General features: G+C 29.5%; 1 protein-coding gene across 1 annotated transcript in view; it reads left to right on the forward strand.

Annotated features, from left to right (window-relative positions):
- The window catches only part of LOC119688240 (gamma-aminobutyric acid type B receptor subunit 2), a 28446-nt gene that overhangs the window by 2787 nt on the left and 2322 nt on the right, over positions 1–23337 (forward strand). The window contains exons 2-9 of the mRNA XM_038102920.1: positions 916–1059; positions 5011–5286; positions 6920–7180; positions 9795–10223; positions 13038–13339; positions 15451–15589; positions 18474–18749; positions 21834–22152. Of these exons, the coding sequence (XP_037958848.1) occupies positions 916–1059; positions 5011–5286; positions 6920–7180; positions 9795–10223; positions 13038–13339; positions 15451–15589; positions 18474–18749; positions 21834–22152 (2146 nt within the window). The remainder of the gene's footprint in view (positions 1–915; positions 1060–5010; positions 5287–6919; positions 7181–9794; positions 10224–13037; positions 13340–15450; positions 15590–18473; positions 18750–21833; positions 22153–23337) is intronic.

The raw sequence follows: 23337 nt of genomic DNA on the forward strand, positions 1-23337 counted from the left end.
AAACACTTAATTATAAAAGCTCATGAATTTTAACACAATTTTACCGCACTGAGCGAGACGTCTCAAAAGCGTACTTAAGCGACGTAATTGCGTACGACTGACATATGCCGAACGGGCGATATTAACTTAAAATTTCATTGCCAACAAGAAGATTGAACATCCTTCACGAAATGGCATTGAAAGTGATGGCCTGGGATGGAAGAAATGGCAGGAATGGAAGGAGTGGAAGGAGTGGAAGGAGTGGGATAATCTCATCCGCTGTCGTATGCTAACGGCACAAGCGGTACCTCACCGGTGCCTACCTATAAAAACGACTCAGATGCAAGTGAAACATTAATGCGAATTAGACGTTCATACGTGAGTGCTTGGGTGTGCCTATGTGAGGTGCGTATTATGAGGGCATACCCTGAACTGCGTAAGACACACTTTTGGATTGGTATTTGCAGGGCAAAGCCATAAGCAGTACAAATCCGAAATTAAAGTTGTTAAATTTTAAATAAACAATTTCATCTCTTCACCAGTCATGCTTGTTGGTCTTAACGTTCTTTTGCGTACGATATTAAAAAGGGATACGAAAATTTATTGTTGGCAGCAGGATTCTTAAGGATATGGTTACGTTTACGTTTAGTAGACGTAAAATTTGTTATTGTTGTTGCTTGAATGTTAACGTTACCAGAGATTTTCTTTTATTCGATTTAATATAAATGAAATTATCCTTTAATATTCTTCATTAGATACTTTGTTTCAACCGTCGTCGCCATCGTCAACCTCACTCATACATATATACACATACATATATATATATATATATACATATATATATATATATAACTCGTAATATTATCAAGATTTTATAAGTATCAATTTTTTTCTGTAGTACTAAATCTTTACATTGTTTCTATTTTATACTTGAAGTGTGATCCTGGAGTCGGAGTTGATCGATTTTTTCATGCAATTTATACGCAACCTTCGACTCGCATGGTGATGCTGTTGGGCTCTGCTTGTTCTGATGTGACGGAAAGTTTAGCGAAAGTAGTACCGTATTGGAATATAGTACAGGTAAATTATTATTTAAATTTAAGGCAATATGAATAAAGCTAATTTAAGAATTAGTATAAAATTAGCTGTCAAATTTAAATAAAATAAATAGCAAAACAACCAACCATAAAAAAGTAAAAGTCCGCAATAGCATTAACTCAAACCACAAGAACAACAACATTAGGATGGTCCAAAACAGAGACCTATGTGTACTACGATTATTATGATAAGATATCAATATTTAATTGATTTTTATTTAATTGCAAAGAGAATGTGGTTCGTTGTGTTATTTAAATGAATCTAATGTTATTGCAAAAGGATAGATGGATCTATTGTAGCCCTTGTAAACCCTTTTAGGTTTATATATTGTTAAGAAAATGCATCAAGTTCGCGCGTCTTCATAACCTATAATAATGGTTGTGTTATTTTAATGTTATTGCAAAAGGATAGATGGCTCTATTTCACTTTTCCTCATAACTTGTTTTTGTTAGTTTTTGAATTTTTATTAACACTTATTGTTCTCAGAATACAACTATAAGTGGTAATACATATTCTCCATTATCGTTTCAGTTTTACAGCAGTGATTACAGTCAATCGACTTAGAGTTGACCAATTTATGTAAGTGGTAGTAGCAGCTTTAACACTTTTTGGGTGCGCTCCTCTCTTTATTAAAAATAAAAAACTTCACTTCATAAGTTAAATTTAATATTAATGTTTATAATTATTAAGTCCCATTAACACATTTTTGTATAGTGTTTATACAGAACAAAATATTATTTGCTACGTATACACGTTTACATATTTAATTGCACTGAGATAAAGATAAAGCATCATTGTAAGATCTTAGGTCCTCTATGAATATATATATGCATTCTTAAAATTATATTCCAATATTCTAATATAAATGTACAGTGAACTCTGGGTGTTATGAATATCCGTCGTAACGAAACTTTTTAATAATGAACGATTATATACTTGTATACAACATGCACCCCAAAATTGTTCTTTCTAAATAACGAATAATGTATATAAAATCGAATCGAAATAACTTAGGGTCTTAAAAAAATATCTGTTGTTATTCCAAGAATCTAAGGTACATACATATATGGTACTTGTAAACAACATACATACCAAAATTGTTCTTTCTAAATAACGAATAATGTATATAAAATCGAATCGAAATAACTTAGGGTCTTAAAAAAATATCTGTTGTTATTCCAAGAATCTAAGGTACATACAATTTTTTATCAGCATTATATCTGAGGGCATAATCTAGAGAAATTGACAATTAAAAATAAAAGAATAAATAAGAATAAAATTATTTCTAAAATTTCAACAGACATTGAATAACTATTTTGGACTTCAATTAAAATTTTTTCATTTTGTCGATATATTTAGTGCTGTTAAGTAGCATTTGTTTTTTTATTTTAATGATGTTTTTCCTGTTTCCGCTTTTGGTATTTGTTTTAGTCGTTTAAGGTGCTGTTAGCCGGTATATTGCGACATTTTAAGTTTTGTTTTTAGTGGTTTAAAGAAGCACTTTATTTGTTTTTACTGTTTTTTTTCTGTAAAATTGGTGTAGTATTTATTTGTGTGACTTGTTTTTGATAAAGTTAGATGACATTCGCAACTTGTACTTATCCTACTAATATCTATATATAAGTATTCAATGCTCTTTGTCAAAAAGACAAAAATTAAAGATAATAATATTTTAAACATATTTTATATATTTATGATTCTTTTAGGTTTAGCAGGGATTGAGTTTAAGATGCAATGAAATGCAATTTTTAAACTAATTTTAATTAAGTAACAGTATTTTACTTAATACAAAGTATATTATTTAATGATATATTGTTTGTATGTAATAATCTTATACTTAAATATTACCATTAGTGCTTAGAACAGGACATGTCATGTGAAGAAGCATTTAATTTATAATTATAGCCTCAAGACAAATCAATTTTATAGATAAATATATGTTTATGTATATATTTAAATGTAATTGTATAGATATATGTAAATATATAAACATATATATATATATCTATAAAATATACGATTTTCCGAGGATGTCTAAGAAGTTATTATGTCACAGATGCCAAATATACTCGTATCGCCACTGTATTTATACACTTTAATTTGCCATTTACATACCCTATATTCACATCCATACATTATATGCAAATAAAAGTAAAAGTAAAACCGGCGAACCACACATATATTGTACTATTATATGTATTTACTTCAAGAGTTAACAGGTATAAATTACATATTATAAACGTGTAAGTTATCTCGTATCAAATAACACAATTATGTGGATAAATTTCTACGTAGGATGTGTTGTATATGTATCTTTGTGAATTTATCTCTTATTTGCATATATGCAAATATTTGATTATATTGTGACCTTTTATGGCAGTGCTTTTCTAAAATCAGGTTTTATGGGCATGAAGTTTATTTATAATTATACAAATACACATTCACATATATTAACATGTATTCGTATAGATATTATTGTAACATATAAATATAGTTTGTAAAAGAACACTAGCCTATCTAGTATCTTTAGTGGTTATCAGTGTAAAACTGAGAAAAAATTTTATTAAAGTAAAATTAAATACGCAGGAATATTTTTATCATTATCATTTTATTATTAAATTGATATTTCTTTTTAATTTTTTTTAGTTATATTATAAATGATAAAATGTTTAACATTACCAAATATATAAATATTTAATTAATTAATATTTATATATCAAACAATTATTATATTAACACTACTCAATTAAATAATTTATATATAAATTCCACCTTTATATATTTATATACATAGAATATTTAAGAAATATGTAATATTTAATATTTTAAATTATGTAATTTATAGTTATAATATATAAATAATCTATTTATATAAATATAACAATTTAATATATAGTTATATATATAGGAAAAAATTATAAAGGAATATAATTATAGGAAAATTATATAGGAAATTAATTAAAAAATAAATATTTTATTTTTATAATATTTATTAATTATAAAAAAATATATTTTTTACAATAACATATAAAATTTTAAATTTATATTAAATTTTTATTCAAAAATATTTAATAAATTTTTTATTTATAAATAAAATTATTAAATCAAGTGTTAATTTACGCAATAAAATGTAGTTAAAAATTTTATATAAATAATTGTATAAAATATTTTTAAACAAAAATTATTTTCGTCAGTCGACATGAAGTCTATTTCAAGTAGAAAGAAGTTTTATAAATCACATTTTAAACAAATATAGAGAGTTCTGTATTGTCAGCATTATTTATTTAACATGGAAACACTCTTTGGGTTTATAGATCACCAAATTACAAAGAGTAGCGATAAATATAAAATGGTGCAAAATGGTGATATCTTCTTAGTTCAAACCCCTGTTTAATATGTATCACTTTAAGTATTGTAAAGTTCTCTCGTTTCAATTCAAAAATAAAATGGTTAGTAAACAATCTATAATAATGAATAAGGAAATTAACCTCAAATCGTAGAGGAAGATGTATTTACTTCTATAAACATGCTTCATGCCTTTTCAAAATTTTAAATAATTTGTGTAAAAAAAAATGTATAACTACAAAAAAACAGTACTCACACCAGTTCTTCAAATATTAATCGGCTTGAATCGGTTCAATCGAGCTTTTTAAATGTTCGACTGAGCTGATCTGTATAGCTCGAACTGACAGATATAGTTTGGCTCAAGCTGCTCGATGTTTATACACTTTGAAGCACCACTTTATATATAAAGTTCTTCAGGAACTAACGCTTTTTGAAATTTACAAGTATTTGCATTAATTTTAAATACTTTCCGTTAAACTTCAATCACAATATATGCTATGTATTACCCCAAAATCGCTATAGATTGCAGCTACATGGAAAAACTAGAAATACTTTTTTTTGAATTGGACTCTACTATTATACTTTAAGGTATCTTTTGGTTCAACTTCGCCTGCACTAAGCGACCGAAAAGAGTTTCCTTATTTTTATCGCACTGTCGCACCCGATTCATCCCACAACCTGGCGCGTATTGCTTTCATCCGCCGCTTTGGCTGGGATACGGTTACCACATTTTCACAAAACGAAGAAGTACATTCATTAGCAGTAAATGATTTGGTAACTGAATTGGAAGCCGCTAACATCTCATGTGCAGCAACTATAACATTCGCAGCAACGGACTTTAAAGAGCAATTACTACTATTGAGAGTGAGTATTGCCCAAAAGCAAATTATTATAGATATAGTATAATTAAAAAATTATATAAAATTAATTTATTAATATTTTACCATAATTTATATGTTGATATTTTTTTATATATACCCTCTAGGTATAACCCTTTTGTAAACTCAACTAGTTTCAAATTTTAACAGCAAAATTTTGTGTTTGTGACTTATTCAAAAAGTCGGGTATAAATGTGCATTTATATGTCTCTATTAAAATAAAAGTTTTACTTTAAAATAATCTTCTTCACAAATCACAAGATTTTCATGAACTCAAAACAGTGATCACAAAAAATAGACTTTTGAATCTTTGACAACTATTTTAGTTGAATCAGTCCACACTCTTATATTACACAAGTACTTCATAGTTATATTATTTTTTTCTGCAGTGATTAGCCTTCACCGTGTCTGGGTATTGTCATTAGGCAATACACTGAAGGCATGGGTCGATAACCATATAAGTGGTTATAGAGCCATGACAGTGACAAAGCTCCATTTAGCAGATAACTGAAGGTTTGGACTCTATGGCAAGAGTGACAAACGACCGTAATGGTCCACTATTATAGCTTAAATCTTATCGTTACGTTTAATATCAATGTCTGCTTTAAAAAGTGTTAAAAGATTTTAAGAATCCGTCTGCAAAGAAATAGAAATAATGGTAGTCACTAGACGATACAGTACGATTCTGCATTGGCACCTCATTTAATAGTAAATTTTATCTTTTGCATTTTGCAGCACTAAAAAATAAAAGCTATTTCTAAGACACTTTAGATTAGAGTAGCAGAAAGTTAATACATTAACACCTCTTCCCTAAATTTTGCCTCTACTTACGCGCATGGTTTGGGCTTAAGGATCAATTAGTCGGTACGTTTCGTAAGAACGTAAGTCAAAGCAAAATGAACCAACCAAACACACCTGTGACTTAAGCTTTGGCTTAAGTCACAATTGCAATTCAATTGTTCCACTCTGTGATAAACTCAAAATTCATCAAGTTTAAGATAAGTATGTATCTTTATACTTTTGGCAGTAGCGCTTACTACATGGTATGTTGGGAGTCAAACCCCTTCTTAATATTTTAACCAACCTTAAATGATTCTCTATATACGATTTTTGGTGAAGTCTGAAGTCTTTAATTATAAAATATTCATATATCTTAAATCATTTAAATTTAAAAGCAAACTTTAAATCCATAAGTCTTTTTCATTTCATTAGCGCAGTGTGAGGGAGAAGCTGTAAATGATATTTATTTCATTAAATGTTTGATTTATTAGAATTTAACGAAGGCTCTAAATAACACCAAATAATTAGATTGATGGTTAATGTTAAGTAATTAAAATGAAATATGTAATTAGATAATTTGTAATCCATGGCAATTGCTGTAACACTAAATTGATCAATCAACCCTCACACACTTCTCGCAACTACTAGGGAAAATATTTTTATGATGATTGAAAAATACTTGAGAAAATAACACGAAATCACAAAATATACAAACTCCACAACACCATTCACGCCTACCCGTGAAGCAAAAAACTAAATAAAAGCCTATTTTCATTTTCATCTCCTTTATTTTATTACTATTACATCAATTTTGTTTTCTCGTTTTTTTTTACCCTTAGGAAAAAGATACGCGTATAATAATCGGTAGTTTTTCGCAAGATTTAGCGCCGCAAATACTCTGTGAAGCCTATCGACTGCGTATGTTCGGGGCAGACTACGCTTGGATTCTGCACGAGAGCATGGGTGCGCCATGGTGGAACGCTCTGCCCGCCGCTGATACCCACTGCAGTGCCGCTGAATTACAAGAGGCAGTTGAGAATTTGATTATTGTCTCAAGTCACAACAGCATCGTGGGAACCAATATAAGCCTAAGCGGTTTGGTAGGTATTCCTTTTACTCGAAAAGTTAGGCACACTTGTGGCATAAGCTCCTTCTCTCCTGCGGTGCGGTCGTTTGTTTAGGCACATTGTTGGTTTGTTTATTTGTTTATATTTATTCGGTGGTTTCATGACTGAAACGGCACAAACCGATGGCATAAAAAAGACCATCAACCTTTAGCTGGGAATGTGTTGACAAGACAATGATAAAAATGATTTATTTGATTAGGAAAGCCAAAGTTGGATATACGAGTATAGGAGTAATTCAATTTATGTTAAATGTAATCGAATAATACTCATAGTATCTATGAATGCTCGTGTATACAAATATATATTTGTAAGAAAATATAAATTTTATGTGTTTCTATTGCAGCATCATTTTTGGACATAAATTAAGGATTTTGACATTTGTATTAAGTAATGATTCGGAATGAATCCTTAAATGAGCTTATTAAATAAATTTTACGGTTATATCTACATTGTCCTAGAGAAGGAGTGTTAAGAGAAGTCATATAAAATAAATGAATGTATTTTATTAGCAGTAAACGATGTAATGGTCCGTCATAAAAATAATTGTGAAATAATACTTGTAACAAATTCTGTTCGAAAAATTATAATATCCGACAGTAATTCGTGTAATGTAAATATCAGGAACTCATAGTCTATTGTATATTCTATTAAAGTAAAATTAAATTAAAATTGAAGATGTTGATAGATAGTAAACAATATGTAATATTCAAATTGGCATAAATTATTTTATTTAATAGAAAAATATGCACTGTGATACACAGAAATTTTTAAAATAAGGATTAAATACAAGACAATTAATTCTACTTTAAAATCTTGTCATAATTAAAAAAATTTTCTAAGTATAGCCATTACTTACTTTAGCATAATCCTGACTACGCCCCTAACTGACTACGCAATATATAATATAATATAATTTAGTATCAATAATATTAAGAATACTTAAAATAATTAATAATAATAATCAAGCAATAATTATGATAAAAAACAACAATAATAAAAAATAATAAACAATCAATTATAATAACATATAATAAACAATCAATAATAATAATGAATTAAATAATAATAATAATAATAATAATAAATAATCATAATAATAATAATAATAAATAATAAATTAAAAAATAATAAATAATAATAATAATAAAAATAAATAAATTAACAATAATAATAATAAATGAAATTAATAATAATAATAATAAATAATAATAATAATAAATAATAATAATAATAAAAATAATAATAATAAATAATAATAATAAATAATAATAAAAAATAATAAGCAATAAATAATAATAAAAAATAATAAGCAATAAATAATAATAACAAATAATAAATAATCAATAATAATAATCATTCAATAAAAACATTAAGAAATAATAATTCATTATTTTATTATATCATGGCTAGGTGGTAGAATTTTAACACCATCATTTTCGATTGGGGATTCCGAGAGCATTTGTCCAAAGGTGAAATTGATGTTATCATCATAGTTTGGAGACATCAAATACTTTCAATACAGTCTGTGTTTTCGTAATCAAATCACCAATTTCGTCTTTACAGATTAATACTCTAGCCCTTTAAGCCCAGGACTCGGACGATTAAATTTTTGACGAAACTTGCGGGCATCATTCCTATTTCTACATTTCTCAATTTCTTCTCGCTCGGGACCTTCTTGATATTATTTCTTTCGTCTAAATATCTTCCTCTGAATATCTTCGTCTCTCTCTATCTTCCTAATTTCAAGCACGGTTCGCATAGCTAGAAGTTGCAGGGAGTAAAATCAGGTGATATAATTTTATGAATACAATTATAATCAAGTGATATTATTGTAGAACTACTATATAATATTCTGCATTCGCCATGTGAACTTTTGGAATGAAATCGTTATGAACAATTCCTTTTGAATCAAAGAGAACGTTCAACATTATCTTCATTTTATTGTTTTGAAAACGTAATTTTGTCTTTTATGGTGAGCTATATGCTCTACGTTTTGTAAAACCTCTTTGTAGGGTGATGAGCGGCACTTGGTCGTCAACATTGACGAGTGGCTTCAGGATGTAAACTCGGCCGTTTTAGGAAGGTGTAATAGCTGTTAAGACCTTATACTTTGTGGTATCTGAACATGCTAAACACACCGTTTCCATTATCAAACCTGCATGTAATTTGGATTTATTCGTTGTTCCAATATATTTAAAGTACCAAAAATCTCTTTGAACCACTTTACGGTAGTTTTAATATAATACTGTGAGTTTTGAAAAAAAATCAACAGCTTCGGCCTCCCAAATTGTTCTACAGTATCGATTCCGCAAACCACAATCAAAAAGTTAACTTCAGCGATGCAGAGTCATCATAACACTTTTCAAGCCACTACAGGATTTGTATAACATTTTCGTCCCCTTCTTCCATTGTTTTGAAAAATGAGAAAGTAGCGTCACAAAAACCAACGTAACTCACAATTTCGGTAATCACAAACTTGGGAAATTGATTTTAACTTTGACTTTTTTCCGCTCTGTTGTCTGTATGTGTTTTTTTTTACGTATATATATAGATTTATATGAACGTCCATGTTTATATACATTTCCAGAACAACAACATGTTCAATGCACAACTGCGTAAACAGTTTGTACAGTTCCGAAACTTAATTGCGACTACATCAGCGGAAAAGGAAGCTGCTAATAACTCTTTAATAAGTTCAAAAGTCAAGAACTATAAACAATGGCCACAGCATCTGCAGCAGCGTCAACAGCATGAACAGCAACAATCGCAACAAAAATCAATAAATCCTCAAAGAGCTGGTGAGCAAATTGTTCAGGAGGACAATGCTTTCGTTTCAAGGTACGCACCACAAACGTACGATGCCGTTTGGGCGATTGCTTTGGCATTGCGTGCAGCTGAGGAGCATTGGCGTAAGTTTGGAATTCAATCGAAATTGGACAGTTTTGATTACACACGCAGCGACATGGCATGGGAGTTTCTACAGCAAATGGGCAAGCTCAATTTTTTAGGCGTATCGGTGAGTAATCCAATTTGCCGTTAAATAAATTCTTTTATTTTCCAAATATTTACGAAAACTGAAGAAAAATATTTATCTTTTTTTTTTTGGATAAATAACAATTATAAAATTTGTACTCTTATTTCCATTAAATAATATTTTGTCATTTAATTACTTGTCTAATTGTTCACTATCGAAAAATTATAGATTATTATTTTACGTCTTAATATTAATACAAAATGAACAACTTTAGTAAATAACAGCAAAATCTTTTTATTTTGTAGTAATAATGTCAATTCTTATAATTTCATTTTGAAATGGAATTTCCCCGGCACTAGAAAAATTTAGTCATTTTATTGCGTGCAAAAGAATGCACAAAAGAATGATAACAAAAGGTGTAAAGCGTAAAAAAGTTTTTTCAAATTCTTGTGAAATACTTAATCAAGCTACCCAACGGGAATTCGTGGAATTATTGTTGACCATGACTTTTAATCACTTTATATATAAATATATTTTTAAAAATGATGCATGAAAAATATTTTTAATCTTATCACGTACTACAGAAGTTAAAACTGGCTATATATACATATGATCTAGATAGGAATCAAAATTTCATTTCGCATAATATTACATTTCTACTGCAGCTAAAACTACATAAGCTGATTTATGCCTGTTAAATAACAAATATTTCAAATTTTGGTGATATGATGATGGCAACATTTTTCAGTTGATAAATCAGCAGCGCTCAAATATGAAATGAATTATTCATTTCATTCGAAATTTCAACATTAAATTTTATTACCTAGTTTGTACATATAAGCCGAACAAAATCTCCATTTTGTCCAGAGTTGCCATCGAAAGTATTATATATTTTATTTGTTCTTTTGTGACATGCTAACAAAAAAAAAGCCTAATAATGTAAAACTTAAACTACCAAATTATAAATGACTAAATTCAACATTCAATTACTCTTTTTCTTGATTTAACAGTAATTAGCAGTTATCAAAGATATATTCTAACAGGAAAATGCATACTTTCATAACAAATAAGTTGTATTGAAGCACAGAATGTTTTATATATTTTAAAAGTGACAATACGAGTGAGCACAAACGAGAAATATAAAAATCATATAATAGATTTCTGTAGTTTTGAAATGACATTTGAAATCAAAAACCAAAAATAACCACTCACATGAAGTGTCATTGTAATTTGATTGTTAAATTTTTCATGTGTCCACACCTTTTATTTACTCTCACAAAATTTGTATTTTGCATACATAATACATATATATATGATAAATAACATTTTTGTTTAAGTTTTTATGAATATTTTATGCATTCCTAAAAACTATTTACAATAAGCTATGGTTATATTGTACAATTCTCTATCATAGAAATTTCGGCCGATATAAGAAAAGAACTTTTACTACTGGGTAACTAGTAATAGTCAGAAAAAATCAAATATTGTTATTTGCTTGTTTTGCATCAAACAATACCTGTACATGAGTTCTTTGTTCTGTGTTAAGTAATGTCTTTTACTCTTCCTTTTACTAGTTTCAAGTGACTCTAATTGGATTGAGAATAAAGTGTGGCGATTAATCTTGTAAGATCGTTGGAACAATTAAAGTATTAAATAAATAAAATATTAAATAAATAAAATAATAAAATATTAAATAAAATATTCATTATGTGGAAGTTTTGAAAGAATAAATACTTAAAACAATAAGTGTGAGAAACAGTAATATTTGATAATGCAGCGGAGTTTTAAGTTTTTTTGGTTCTCAGAATTTTGGTGCTTCGTCGTTATGTGGTTTGTGTTCCAATTGTATTTTAGTAGTAGTGCAGTTTTAATGTCTGATGAATGTAGTTTTTTTTTTCTATCCAATAAATCAGTGTCTAGAAATTGCATTTATAAGAATATTACATGCTCACAGAAGTGTAATATCGGATTAATAATTTATATTTGTGTTTTAATATTTGAATGCGTGAAATGTAGTGTTTATACAACAATTAATTTTATATTAAATAACAAGCAACAAATGATTGCTTTATTAAAATATTTGTTTAAAACATTTAATATTCGAAACATATTTTATAATAGTTGTATCAAAATATCAAGTGTCTGTTGTTTATTAAACTAACTGTTAATCATAAATCATGCGTTGAGGTTATGTCAATTAAAGAATATAACAAATTCAAAATACACAATTTTAGCCATCACTGTAGAGTGAGTGGCAAGCAAGCATAGTTACGTGTGTGTGTGTGTGTGTGTATAAATGTATGTGTATCAATTTGCTTGGAGTTTGACCTTGTGACGGTCGTAGTAACTGCATTCAAGAGAATTAATGGTCTAGGCTAAAGCATTTATTTTATTCTATTTACAACGTACTCCAGTGCTTCTTTACGACGCACCGAAATTGTAAAAAAATTTCATGATTCCGGCACCAACTGTTCGAGTATAATTAAATTTTTTAAAGGCTTTTTGAACAGTTCTTAACTCTTCAATTTATGGCATCCTTTAATTTATGCCATCCTTCCATCCTTTATTTTATGTCACACAATTGGCTCCGCAAAGAAAATAAAAATTTTATAAGAAACATTTCAATCTTAACTTTTTTACTCTTGTTTAATTTGAATAAAACTTATAAATGTTATTAAATTTCTGTTTTCTTTAATATTTACTTTTTTGTTTTTTTTTTTCCTTTTTTTGCATATAAACAAACAACATCTTTGGACAAATGGGTTCTGCGTCCATAAAATCACTACCGAAACCACAAAAACAAACATCAAAACGAATTCTTTGAATTAAAAAACGGCAACAATAACAACTCGAAAGGGTCCTGTATCGTTTAGTGGGCCGGATCGCATTGGTACCACAGCTTTTTATCAAATACAAAATGGTGTCTTGGAGCCAGTCGCATTATATTATCCAGCTGAAAATTCATTGGATTTTTATTGTCCACGTTGTAAAACGGTGAAATGGCACAGTGGTCAGGTGCCAATAGCTAAGCGGATACTTAAAGTGCGCGTGGCCACAATTGCGCCATTAGCATTTTACACCATCGCCACACTGTCGTCTGTTGGTATATCATTGGCAATTGCATTTCTGGCATTCAATTTGCACTTTAGGAAATTAAAGTGAGTATTTGTGTGCATTTAAAATGGATTAATTACCCACTTTTATTATTTGTCGGGTGTGCTTTCCATTTTAGTTAAATATAGACATAGAATTTTGAAAAATATTCAAACAATGATGATATCTATCCTATCTATCCCATTGTTATGATGTTAGAATTGGGCCACCCTGTTTATGTGTAAACAGGGTGGCCCAATTCAAATGCAACTTTTCACAATTATGTATGTTAAATGCTATGGATATGGGAAAAACGATGATATATGTTATGTGGGAAGAGTAGTAAAAAGAGAATAGGATAGACGTATAGATGTGAGACAATGTGTTTTTCTCTGTTTTATTTATTCGAATTGAAGTCAATCAGCGCCTCTGCCCTATATTTGAGCGAACCTCTTAGTGTCTTACTAGGAATTTTAGGAGTTGAGTTTAGTTTTTAAGTAGATTAAGCGCTTAATTCGTTTTTATAGTGTATAGTTTAGCATATTTTTCAATAGCTGTTGGGTTTAGACGAAACTTTTGCGAATGTACACCTGCGGGAACTTCTTTGATCACTAAGAATGATTTTCCAATAACTCTTGTCTGCAGAATGTCTCATCTCAAGGATTTGAACTGGCTTGCACTTCAAAACTGTAAAGGCCACTAAAATAAGGGTTAAAATATTAACCCTTCGTTATATACGGAGGTGCACTTTTGATCATGCGTAGTGTTTTAGATTTGATTCGCTGTATAATTGCCAGGTTTGAGTCTGCTGTAGTACCCCATAATGGGACTCTATAACTCCATATAGGTTTTAGTACAGGTTTTATATATAAACAGCTTATTATCAAGTAACAGTTTGGAATTTCGATTAAGAAAATAAAATCACTTTCGCGATTTGAGACCCAAGATTTTACGCTTTTTGAATATGTGTGTTCTCCAGGTTAGTTTATGTTACGCAGATGTATATCCAAGTATTTTTTTTTACAGCTTATGGTGATTAGGCATTGTTTACAAAAACAGGCGGGCAAGTAAAACGTTTTGTACTAAATGTTACCTGGACATATTTTTGTTTCATTTGGTTTGGTACGCCAATTCTTCATCCAGAGAGCAACATTGTTGGCAGATTTGTAGTTTGGTGGAAGTACAAATTGGGTCACTGTCAACTGATAAAGTAGTTAATTACACCGATTACACACTCATCGGTAAGGAGAAGGTCGGCAGTATATAAAAGACAAATCATTGGTCCCATTATGCTACCTTGAGGTGGTCCTGCTCCTATATCATGAAGTTTTGTGGTTTCATTACCACGGTCAATGAAAAAGTGCCTTATCGAGAGGTTTGATTAGATCAATGTTAGAATATCGAGGGATTGATATAGTTTTAGTTTGAAAAGCAGGTACGTATGCCATACTCGTTCAAATACTTGTGAAATATCTATAAATGCCGCAGTGCAATATTTCTTATTATCTATTCGCGTTGTGAATATGTCTGACAAGTCTATGAATTTGTTCTAACATATCGTGCTATGTTTTTGGCGAAAACCGAATTGATGGTCGGGGATGAGTCTGTATTGTGGGATAATCGGTGTAAAGTGCTTTAGGCACAATATTTATATCTTTGCATATAATGTTAAGCGTATAATTTAGAAGGAGGAGTTATACCGATTATATCTCGTATATTAAAAATATTAGTATAAAATTAATTAAATAGTTGATATACCATTTGAATTATATACTTAATTATGTATTGTCTTGAAACTTTTTTTGGTTTTTCGTATTCATGCAATTATTTATTGTGTATATTTATGCAATTATATATTCATGTGCAATTATATATTCATCTGTTCTGTAAAAAAATATTTATAATTTGTAATTTAAATTTTAATTGTAAATTGTAAATTGTTAATTGTCTGCTCGTCTGTCTGTTGATTCGTCCATCCATCAGTCCGTGTGTATTAAGCTCACAGTGCTGATTTGTTGTGGGAAGGAATGCAAAAGTGGCAATTATGAATTTTATATATAATTACAGAAATAACATTTTTATATACATTTTGAACTGACGTAAATAATTGTTAACCATTTCATTTTCAAATAAATATTCAATTGAGTTATTAATTTCTTATGATCGAATTTTGCAGAGCTATTAAACTTTCCAGTCCGAAGTTAAGCAATATAACAGCGGTCGGATGCATTTGCGTTTACGCTGCTGTCATACTTTTGGGTTTGGATTTTTCTACACTGCCATCGGCAGCGGACTCTTTTGCCACTGTTTGCACGGTGAGTTATCACATTAAAGGGATTAAAAATACTTTAAATAATTATAACAAACATTTTAAGATATTCATTTATTTTTTTATATTTTAATATTGTATTATTTAAAAAAGGAAAAGGTTATTTAAAAGGCTAACAGCCTTCACTGTCAGCCTATTGATTGAATTTCAATTATAAAACATTTTCTACTCTACATAAGTGATATGAAATTGAATCTAAGTATGAATACCTCAGATAAGAAGAGGCCCTATGCTTCACAAGGAGAAGAGAACTACAGTAAGTAAGTAATAAATACTTACAGCGAAAACTTTCTTAACAATGGACCCTCTAGAGTGGATAGATTTCTTAAACAAGATTTGTTTTAATAATTTTATTTTAAAAAACTTAACCCTTCTTTGCCGAACATCCCTCTTGAACATACAAAAGTGCGCTGGTGATGAGTAGCTCATTCAATGCAGTTTTCACTCTATGAAGAACTCTATTAAAGTAAACATCTTTTGCGAGTTGCTTTCCATTTGTTTCAGTAGAGTATGCTATTACGCAAAACACAAATAAATCATTAATCAATCAAAACACAACTTATCTTCAAAATAAGTCCCATCAAATGCAAAATAACCATATAGACATCTGTCCCAATACTCTATATATTATTCGTGCGCTTTTTAAGATACCGTCTTCAACACTCTTAGAAAATGTTCTTTTATGACTGCAACTCTTTTAAAATGCTTCGGGATTCAATCATCTTTATTCGATGACAACGTCTAATTATTACATCGAATACATTATTTTCCATAACATAGAACATGTTAGTAGATTCCTTAGAGTACAACTAATTCAGTCTAAACGAGAACTTGTGGATTTTGTCTTATCTTACATTACGTAAAAGAAGCATTACTTCGGGAGGGGTCTCTTTTATATTGGTGTTATAAGTCATGCTCTTTTGATTCTTTATCTGCGACCTCTCTATTTTTTTTACCACATTTTTTTGTGTCTGCTCTATTTATAACCCTAGTTTCTGCTACTCCTTTCCAAGTCTAATATCATCGCTTTAAGGACTTGATTCACATGCAGCATCGTTCAGCAGTTCTCTCAGTCCGCTCTAATGTTTTCTATTCTGTTCTCAATTGGTTCAATCTGGACTATTATTTCTTCTTTAAATGTGATTCACCCATTGCAGTAAAAGAAGGTGTGCCCTGCATCGTCGCAGTCTCTGTCGTCATAAATGCAACTGGGAAGATCCGCCTTGCTCCATGTGTTATAGGTACTTGCAAAAATATCCTGAGTGAGATAGTAATTTGTCGATTTCCACCGATATAATCAGATGATTATATTAGTTCTCAATCTAGCTGTTCATCTTCTTCGCGTGCTTTTGCTCCAACTAGCGATGGTTTAGTTCTGATCTATTTCCATTTGTTGAGTAAAATAGTCGTTTATCCCTCCTTTATTGGTTGATCAATTGGTGTTACAATTGTCATTACAAGATTTGCTTCCGCTGAGATAGTGCGATACGCTGATGTGATATGTAGAGTCGATTTTTGTATAAACAGCAAAATAGTTTTGCGTGTTTTGGTATCTATCCAGTGCGTCAGCCCTATGCTATTCACATGCATAAAACAAGTTATGCCAATGAGAACGCCCAAATTTTAAGTTAAATAATATAAGTTGATTTAGATGCAGTGGAAACACGGTACAACTAACAATGAGTCGTGATTTATTTGACTCATTTTTTTTGTTATGATTTATTTTATTTATTTTTTTTCTTAAATGTATGTGATTTTTGAATTGTAGTATCTCGTTCGACATTTTTATATATTTGCAATATATAAGTTTCTTGTGGTTATATTAAACTTCTCTTTGACCTCACCAACAGTTTTTAAATAAGTCAAAAAACGCTTAGAGCAACTTACGAACTTTATTTTTTGGTCTTTCATAAATGTAGTAACTTTAAACTTTAAAGACATCTATTAGCTGTGAGAGTTAGCTTTGGCAAGCCTTTTCCATAAAAGTGGAGTAATATTTTATTTATTGGCAGTAACTTTCACTGCATTTTTTATGAGTGCTTTCTTTCGCTATGCTTTGTTCACTTCTATTTACTCACAAATATTTTTTCATTTCTTATTTTTTATCGAAAATGATAAAATTGCTTATATAAATTGTTGCTGATGGTTCAATTATTCCCTGATATTTTTCAATTTCATAATCCAACAGTTTTTGCACTGCTAATTAACAGCTACAGCTCTGAGGCAACAACACAAAAACATCGTAGAAAACCAAAAAATGTACCGAGTAATGAAGTTTATTGTTTCCACTGCCAAAAATCGAACAATTCTACATACTCGAGGTCTACCCTCTGACAGACTTCAGACTCACTACATGAGTATGTCCATACGGAGACGTGCAAGCTTGAATACATAAGTGTCGTTTTGTGTTGTTTGCATATAGTCCTGTAATATATGTACAGGACAATGCAAATATAAAAGTTTGCTATAGACTATAATATCCTTTAGCCTCTGGCATGCGAAAACTTTCTGATGTTGTTTTTTTTATTTATTTTTTTATTTCTATATATTTTTTTTATGTAAGAGAACTTTTGTTAAAATTGTGTTCATATCAGAAATACTGAAGCTGAATTTGATATATTGGATAATAAGGATTTCAGTATGTTCAGAAAATCCTTATACGCATTGTGTAGGAAAGACTCAAATACTACTTTAGTGTGCATTTAGCAAATTCGCTTGTAAAACAAAGTCACTATAATATTTGTAAGTCTTTATTAAATAAACTTTTTTCTGTACTGTTAAATATTAAATATCATAGTATTTTTTAAATTAAAAAAATTGATTTATTTTATATTTAAAGTAACTAACTATAGGTCTGATCTTATTTACAGGCTCGTGTGTACTTACTTTCTGCAGGATTTTCGCTTGCATTTGGTTCAATGTTTGCCAAAACATATCGAGTCCATCGCATTTTCACATGTACAGGCAGCGTTTTTAAGGATAAAATGCTACAGGACATACAACTTATTCTGCTTGTTTGTGGTCTTTTGCTCGTTGATGCGTTAGTGGTTACTTTGTGGGTGGTTACAGATCCCATGGAACGTCATTTGCATAACTTGACTTTGGAAATTAATAGCCTTGATCGTAGTGTTGTGTATCAACCACAGGTGAGCATTAAACCTTAAATTATATTATGTTATTAATAAGTAGAATTTATTTACGTTTTAAGCTGTAAATTAGTATATATAAATAATACCAGTTAGCAAAAATTTAACTCAAAAGTGTGCAGTGATTTATTTTTGTTAAAAATACACTACACGTACAGTATACTTAATCAAGTCTGAAACATATAATATTAAAAAAAAATTTTTTTTTTATTATTATAAATACATATCCATTCATCCATTTCACATTTGTTACAATCCCAATAAATACATGTTAAATATTTCTAATAATTTGCAACCCACACTAATGACAAAGCTCCCACATATGTGAAATCCAAAAATATGTTTAGGAGGTTGAAGAGGACAAATTCTTTGTTATGTTATAATAAATGTAAAGTTTACACAAATGTATTTAATAATAAAAAAATATTCGCTATATATGTATTTTGAATATAAAATTTTAAGGTGTCTAATTTGAGAAACCAGTTTTAATATTCACTTTTATAAAAATAAACTAATATATTATTTTTTAAGTTTATTCACATCAATAAACTATTGCATTATTGTAGTTCATTATTTACTACTACAACTTCTATTGTCCCTACTGTCGGGCCTCAATAATTCTTCTAAATCTGAGTCTATTTGTTGCTTCTCTATAGATGGCGCTTCATGTATATCCTGCTTCAGCTACCTCACTCTCGATTGTTCTTCTCTATTTTTCACTGGTGCACTAGGTCATCTGCTACCTTGTGGATTCCATGCCAACGCTTGTCTCGCTATGCTATCTTTCAGTTGTCTAAGCGTATGGCCTATCCACTTCCAATTTCTCATTTTTATCTGATTTTGTGCTGCTTTTTGTGTCGTTTGTTTCAGCAGGCGTTCATTTGATGCTCGATCTGTCCATATTCGATCTGTTGATAATTGACAAAATTGACGTAGACACTTGTTGACTAACACTTGGATATTTTTGTCTATACAAGATTCATTATTAAGTTTATTTATTATTATTCATTCATTATTTGATTAATTTATTATTTAGTTCATTCATTATTTAATTAATTTATTATTTAGTACATTCATTATTTAGTTTATTCATTATTTAGTTCATTTATTATTTAGTTTATTCATTATTTAGTTTCTTAATAATATAGGTCATTCATGATATAGTTCATTCATTATTTAGTTTATTTATTATTTAGTTCATTCATTATTTAGTTTATTTATTATATAGTTCCTTTGTTATTTAGTTTATTCACTATTTAGTCTATTCATTATTTAGTTAATTTACTATATAGTTAATTTACTATATAGTTCATTCATTATTTAATTCATTCATTATTTAGTTCATTCATTTTTTAATTAATTTATAATTTCGTTTATTCATTATTTAGTTCATTCATTATTTAATTAACTCATTATTTGGTCTATTCATTATTTAGTTTATTCATTATTTGATTACATATTGATGAATGTACTAAATTCATTATTTAGTCTATTCATTATTTAGTTAATTTATTAGGTAGTTCAGAATTTTATAATATAGTTTAATTATTTTTCATGAAAAATGATTTATTTGAAGTGTGTTTTGATGTTTATAATAGTATTATTAAATATTTAAATATTATTGAAAGAAATGCGTTTCAATAAGCTAGTGGACTGCTTGATACTAAGCCAAATAAGATTGATATATAGTTTTCGGTTTGGATCGGCAAAAATATTGGCTTTTTCGGTTAAAATCCGGTGTTTTTTTGATAGTTACTTTATTTTTTTAAATAACCTGTATTTCGATCTATATTGAAAGTGGGCTCACCCGCTTCTTCCTTCCATTTTCTTTACGTTTCTTGAATTAACTAAGCTTATCCAAAGACCAAGTTCTGTATATGAACAAATTTAAAGTATTGTATACTTTGGTTACTCTTGCTACTCTATGGGTTAGTAATAACAACTAACCCAGTTGTGATTTAACTTTATGTCAAATAAACTAAAACGTTGCAGTCACTCAACTAAGTGCTATGAAATCTTGAATTCTTCCCACATTGAACCCATTTTATGTGCTTTGGTCAAGTATATGCGGTAACCATTTACCAATAACATACATTTGCATTATCTTTGTTGACAAGGGTTGTTATAATATTCCATTTTCTTTCCTGATTGAAATAATGTTCAAAATGATTTTTTTCTTTAGCTAGAATTGCAGTTATCGTTGTCCTTAAAATATTTTGAGTTCTCTCACACTCTTTACTTCATTCTACAAATATTGAATATTAGAAATAATTGTTGCTGGTAGATTCACAAATCTGCTAATGCACTGACATTAATAAAGTTTGCCCTAAATTATGAGATATGAAATGCCAATGCAATTCAATATTGTAAGGACTTGTAAAAGTGAATCCTTACAGCATGAATTTGCGAACGTGTCAGAAGTTCTTCGTGTCTTTCTTTCAGTATAAGTTTTGCTTTTGTTGCCAGTCACAAACCAGTGACTTGTATACTCCATGGATTGCTGCCATCGGATATTGCCAATGCACTTAAAAGTTTTTCGGGGCAACAACAGAAAAGAACTCTATCTTATTAAAAGCAAACAATAAGTGGCAGCGGAGACTGCCGAGAGACTGTATCGAAAGTTTATTCCTTCGGTCGGATTAATGATTACTGAAATTAAATTTCCAATTGTCGACTGCAATTTCATGCAAATTCGGTTTAAACTACACTGACAATTCGTGCTCGATGTCATTTTTGGAACCTCGAATTGTGGAAGTGGAAGTGCTCGAATTGTTGCGTTGACTACTTAACTTTAATTTTGGGAAACAATACGCAATACGAAAATTGCTACAGACAATAAATTTAAGTATTTTTGATTAAAAACTTGATCCTTAAATTCATAGTTTCGTACTGAGTAAATATTAAGAAGATTATTATTGTTATAAAATTAAAAGCAAATAGCAACTAAAGTTAAAGTAAAAGTTAAAGGATTTACCCATAAATTTCTTTAAATTCTATAAAATTCTATAAAATTTCAGACTCAATAAATTCATATCTCATACTTTTTTTTTTGTTTGTTTGTTTGTTTGTTTGTTTGTTTTGCAGGTTGAAGTCTGTCGCTCACAACATACACAAATATGGCTAGGAGTTTTGTACACATATAAAGGATTATTGCTTATTGTGGGTGTGTATATGGCTTGGGAGACACGTCATGTTAAAATACCAGCTCTGAACGATTCGCAATATATCGGCATGTCCGTGTATAGTGTTGTTATAACGAGCGCAATCGTTGTTGTCCTGGCAAATTTAATATCAGAACGTGTCACTTTTGCTTTCATCACAACTACTGTGCTAATACTCACCTCGACAACAGCGACATTATGTTTGCTCTTTATACCGAAATTGCATGATATATGGGCACGCAGTAAGTAGTAAAATTGAATTTAGACAAAAATATTAAACGATATATGCACGCAGTACGCAGTATATATACACGTATCTATCGGTTAGACAAACATGTGCTACAATCTCGACATATATGGTATTTGTCTACAAGGTGCTAAAGCATAGCAGTGAAGATAACACGACATTAAATACCAATTAACACACATTAAATAGGCTTACACAAGCACTTATATCGCTTCCGATGGCGTATAATAACTGGGTTATTTAAACATTTAATGACTTCCTTATTTTTTTTTTTGGCACCCTCAATGCCTATATAAACTGTTTTGGGGGGTAATTTGTGGTGATTTGCAGATTTTATTTCCATATGTGTGACAATTTAAATTGAAAGAGTGTTGAGGATACTCGTTTCGGTTAAATATAATCACTTTGGAAGTCTTTAATTGATGGAAGGTAAATTTAAATATGGAAAATTTTTTTCAGCATTTTTAAAAAAGTGTTTAATTGATTCATTTATAAAATTTATTTATTCACTTATGCTAATTAATTTTTAATTTTGTATATTCTATCAATATATATCAGGGCTTTAAACTAGAAATTTTTTCGCTCCGGTTCAATAAAAAATAATTAAGCATAAGTGGAACAAAAATACCGTTTTTCCGGTTATCAAAATCTCGAAAAAGAAATTAATCTCGAAATATTCAAATAGTCATTTATACAGATTCTGAAACACACTTTCTTATTACATATTTAACTATAATATATATAAAAGTGTTTTCCAATTGGTCATGTGTGATTTCTCGTTTAACATGGCCCGCTTGCAATCAGCTTAAATCTTACGAAGTCATAAAAAGTGAGCGTGTAAAAACTGCAAAAGGTTTTTACAGGTCATTGGGTTCTGGAACCCACGCAGAGAAACTTGACTTTTCTTAAAGTACTCATTGCAAAAGTTGAGGAAACTATTTATCATTTTCTCTGTGAATGCCCGGCTTTACCATTCAGAAGAAATATGTTTTTTGGAAAGTACTTTTTTTTTTAATTTATTAGATTGTTCATCGGTAAGATCGAAAGACCTATTGAATTATCTCAATTCAACAGAATGGATTAAATCTACATTTTTCTATCTTAAGGTTTGTTGTAGGAATGTTTATTGAGTTTAATGGAAAGTCTATTGACCTGTTATTGCAACCAGCCAACTATAATA

Source organism: Teleopsis dalmanni, chromosome X, assembly GCF_002237135.1.
Source record: "Teleopsis dalmanni isolate 2A chromosome X, ASM223713v2, whole genome shotgun sequence".
In the NCBI taxonomy this organism is placed as follows: Eukaryota; Metazoa; Arthropoda; class Insecta; order Diptera; family Diopsidae; genus Teleopsis; species Teleopsis dalmanni.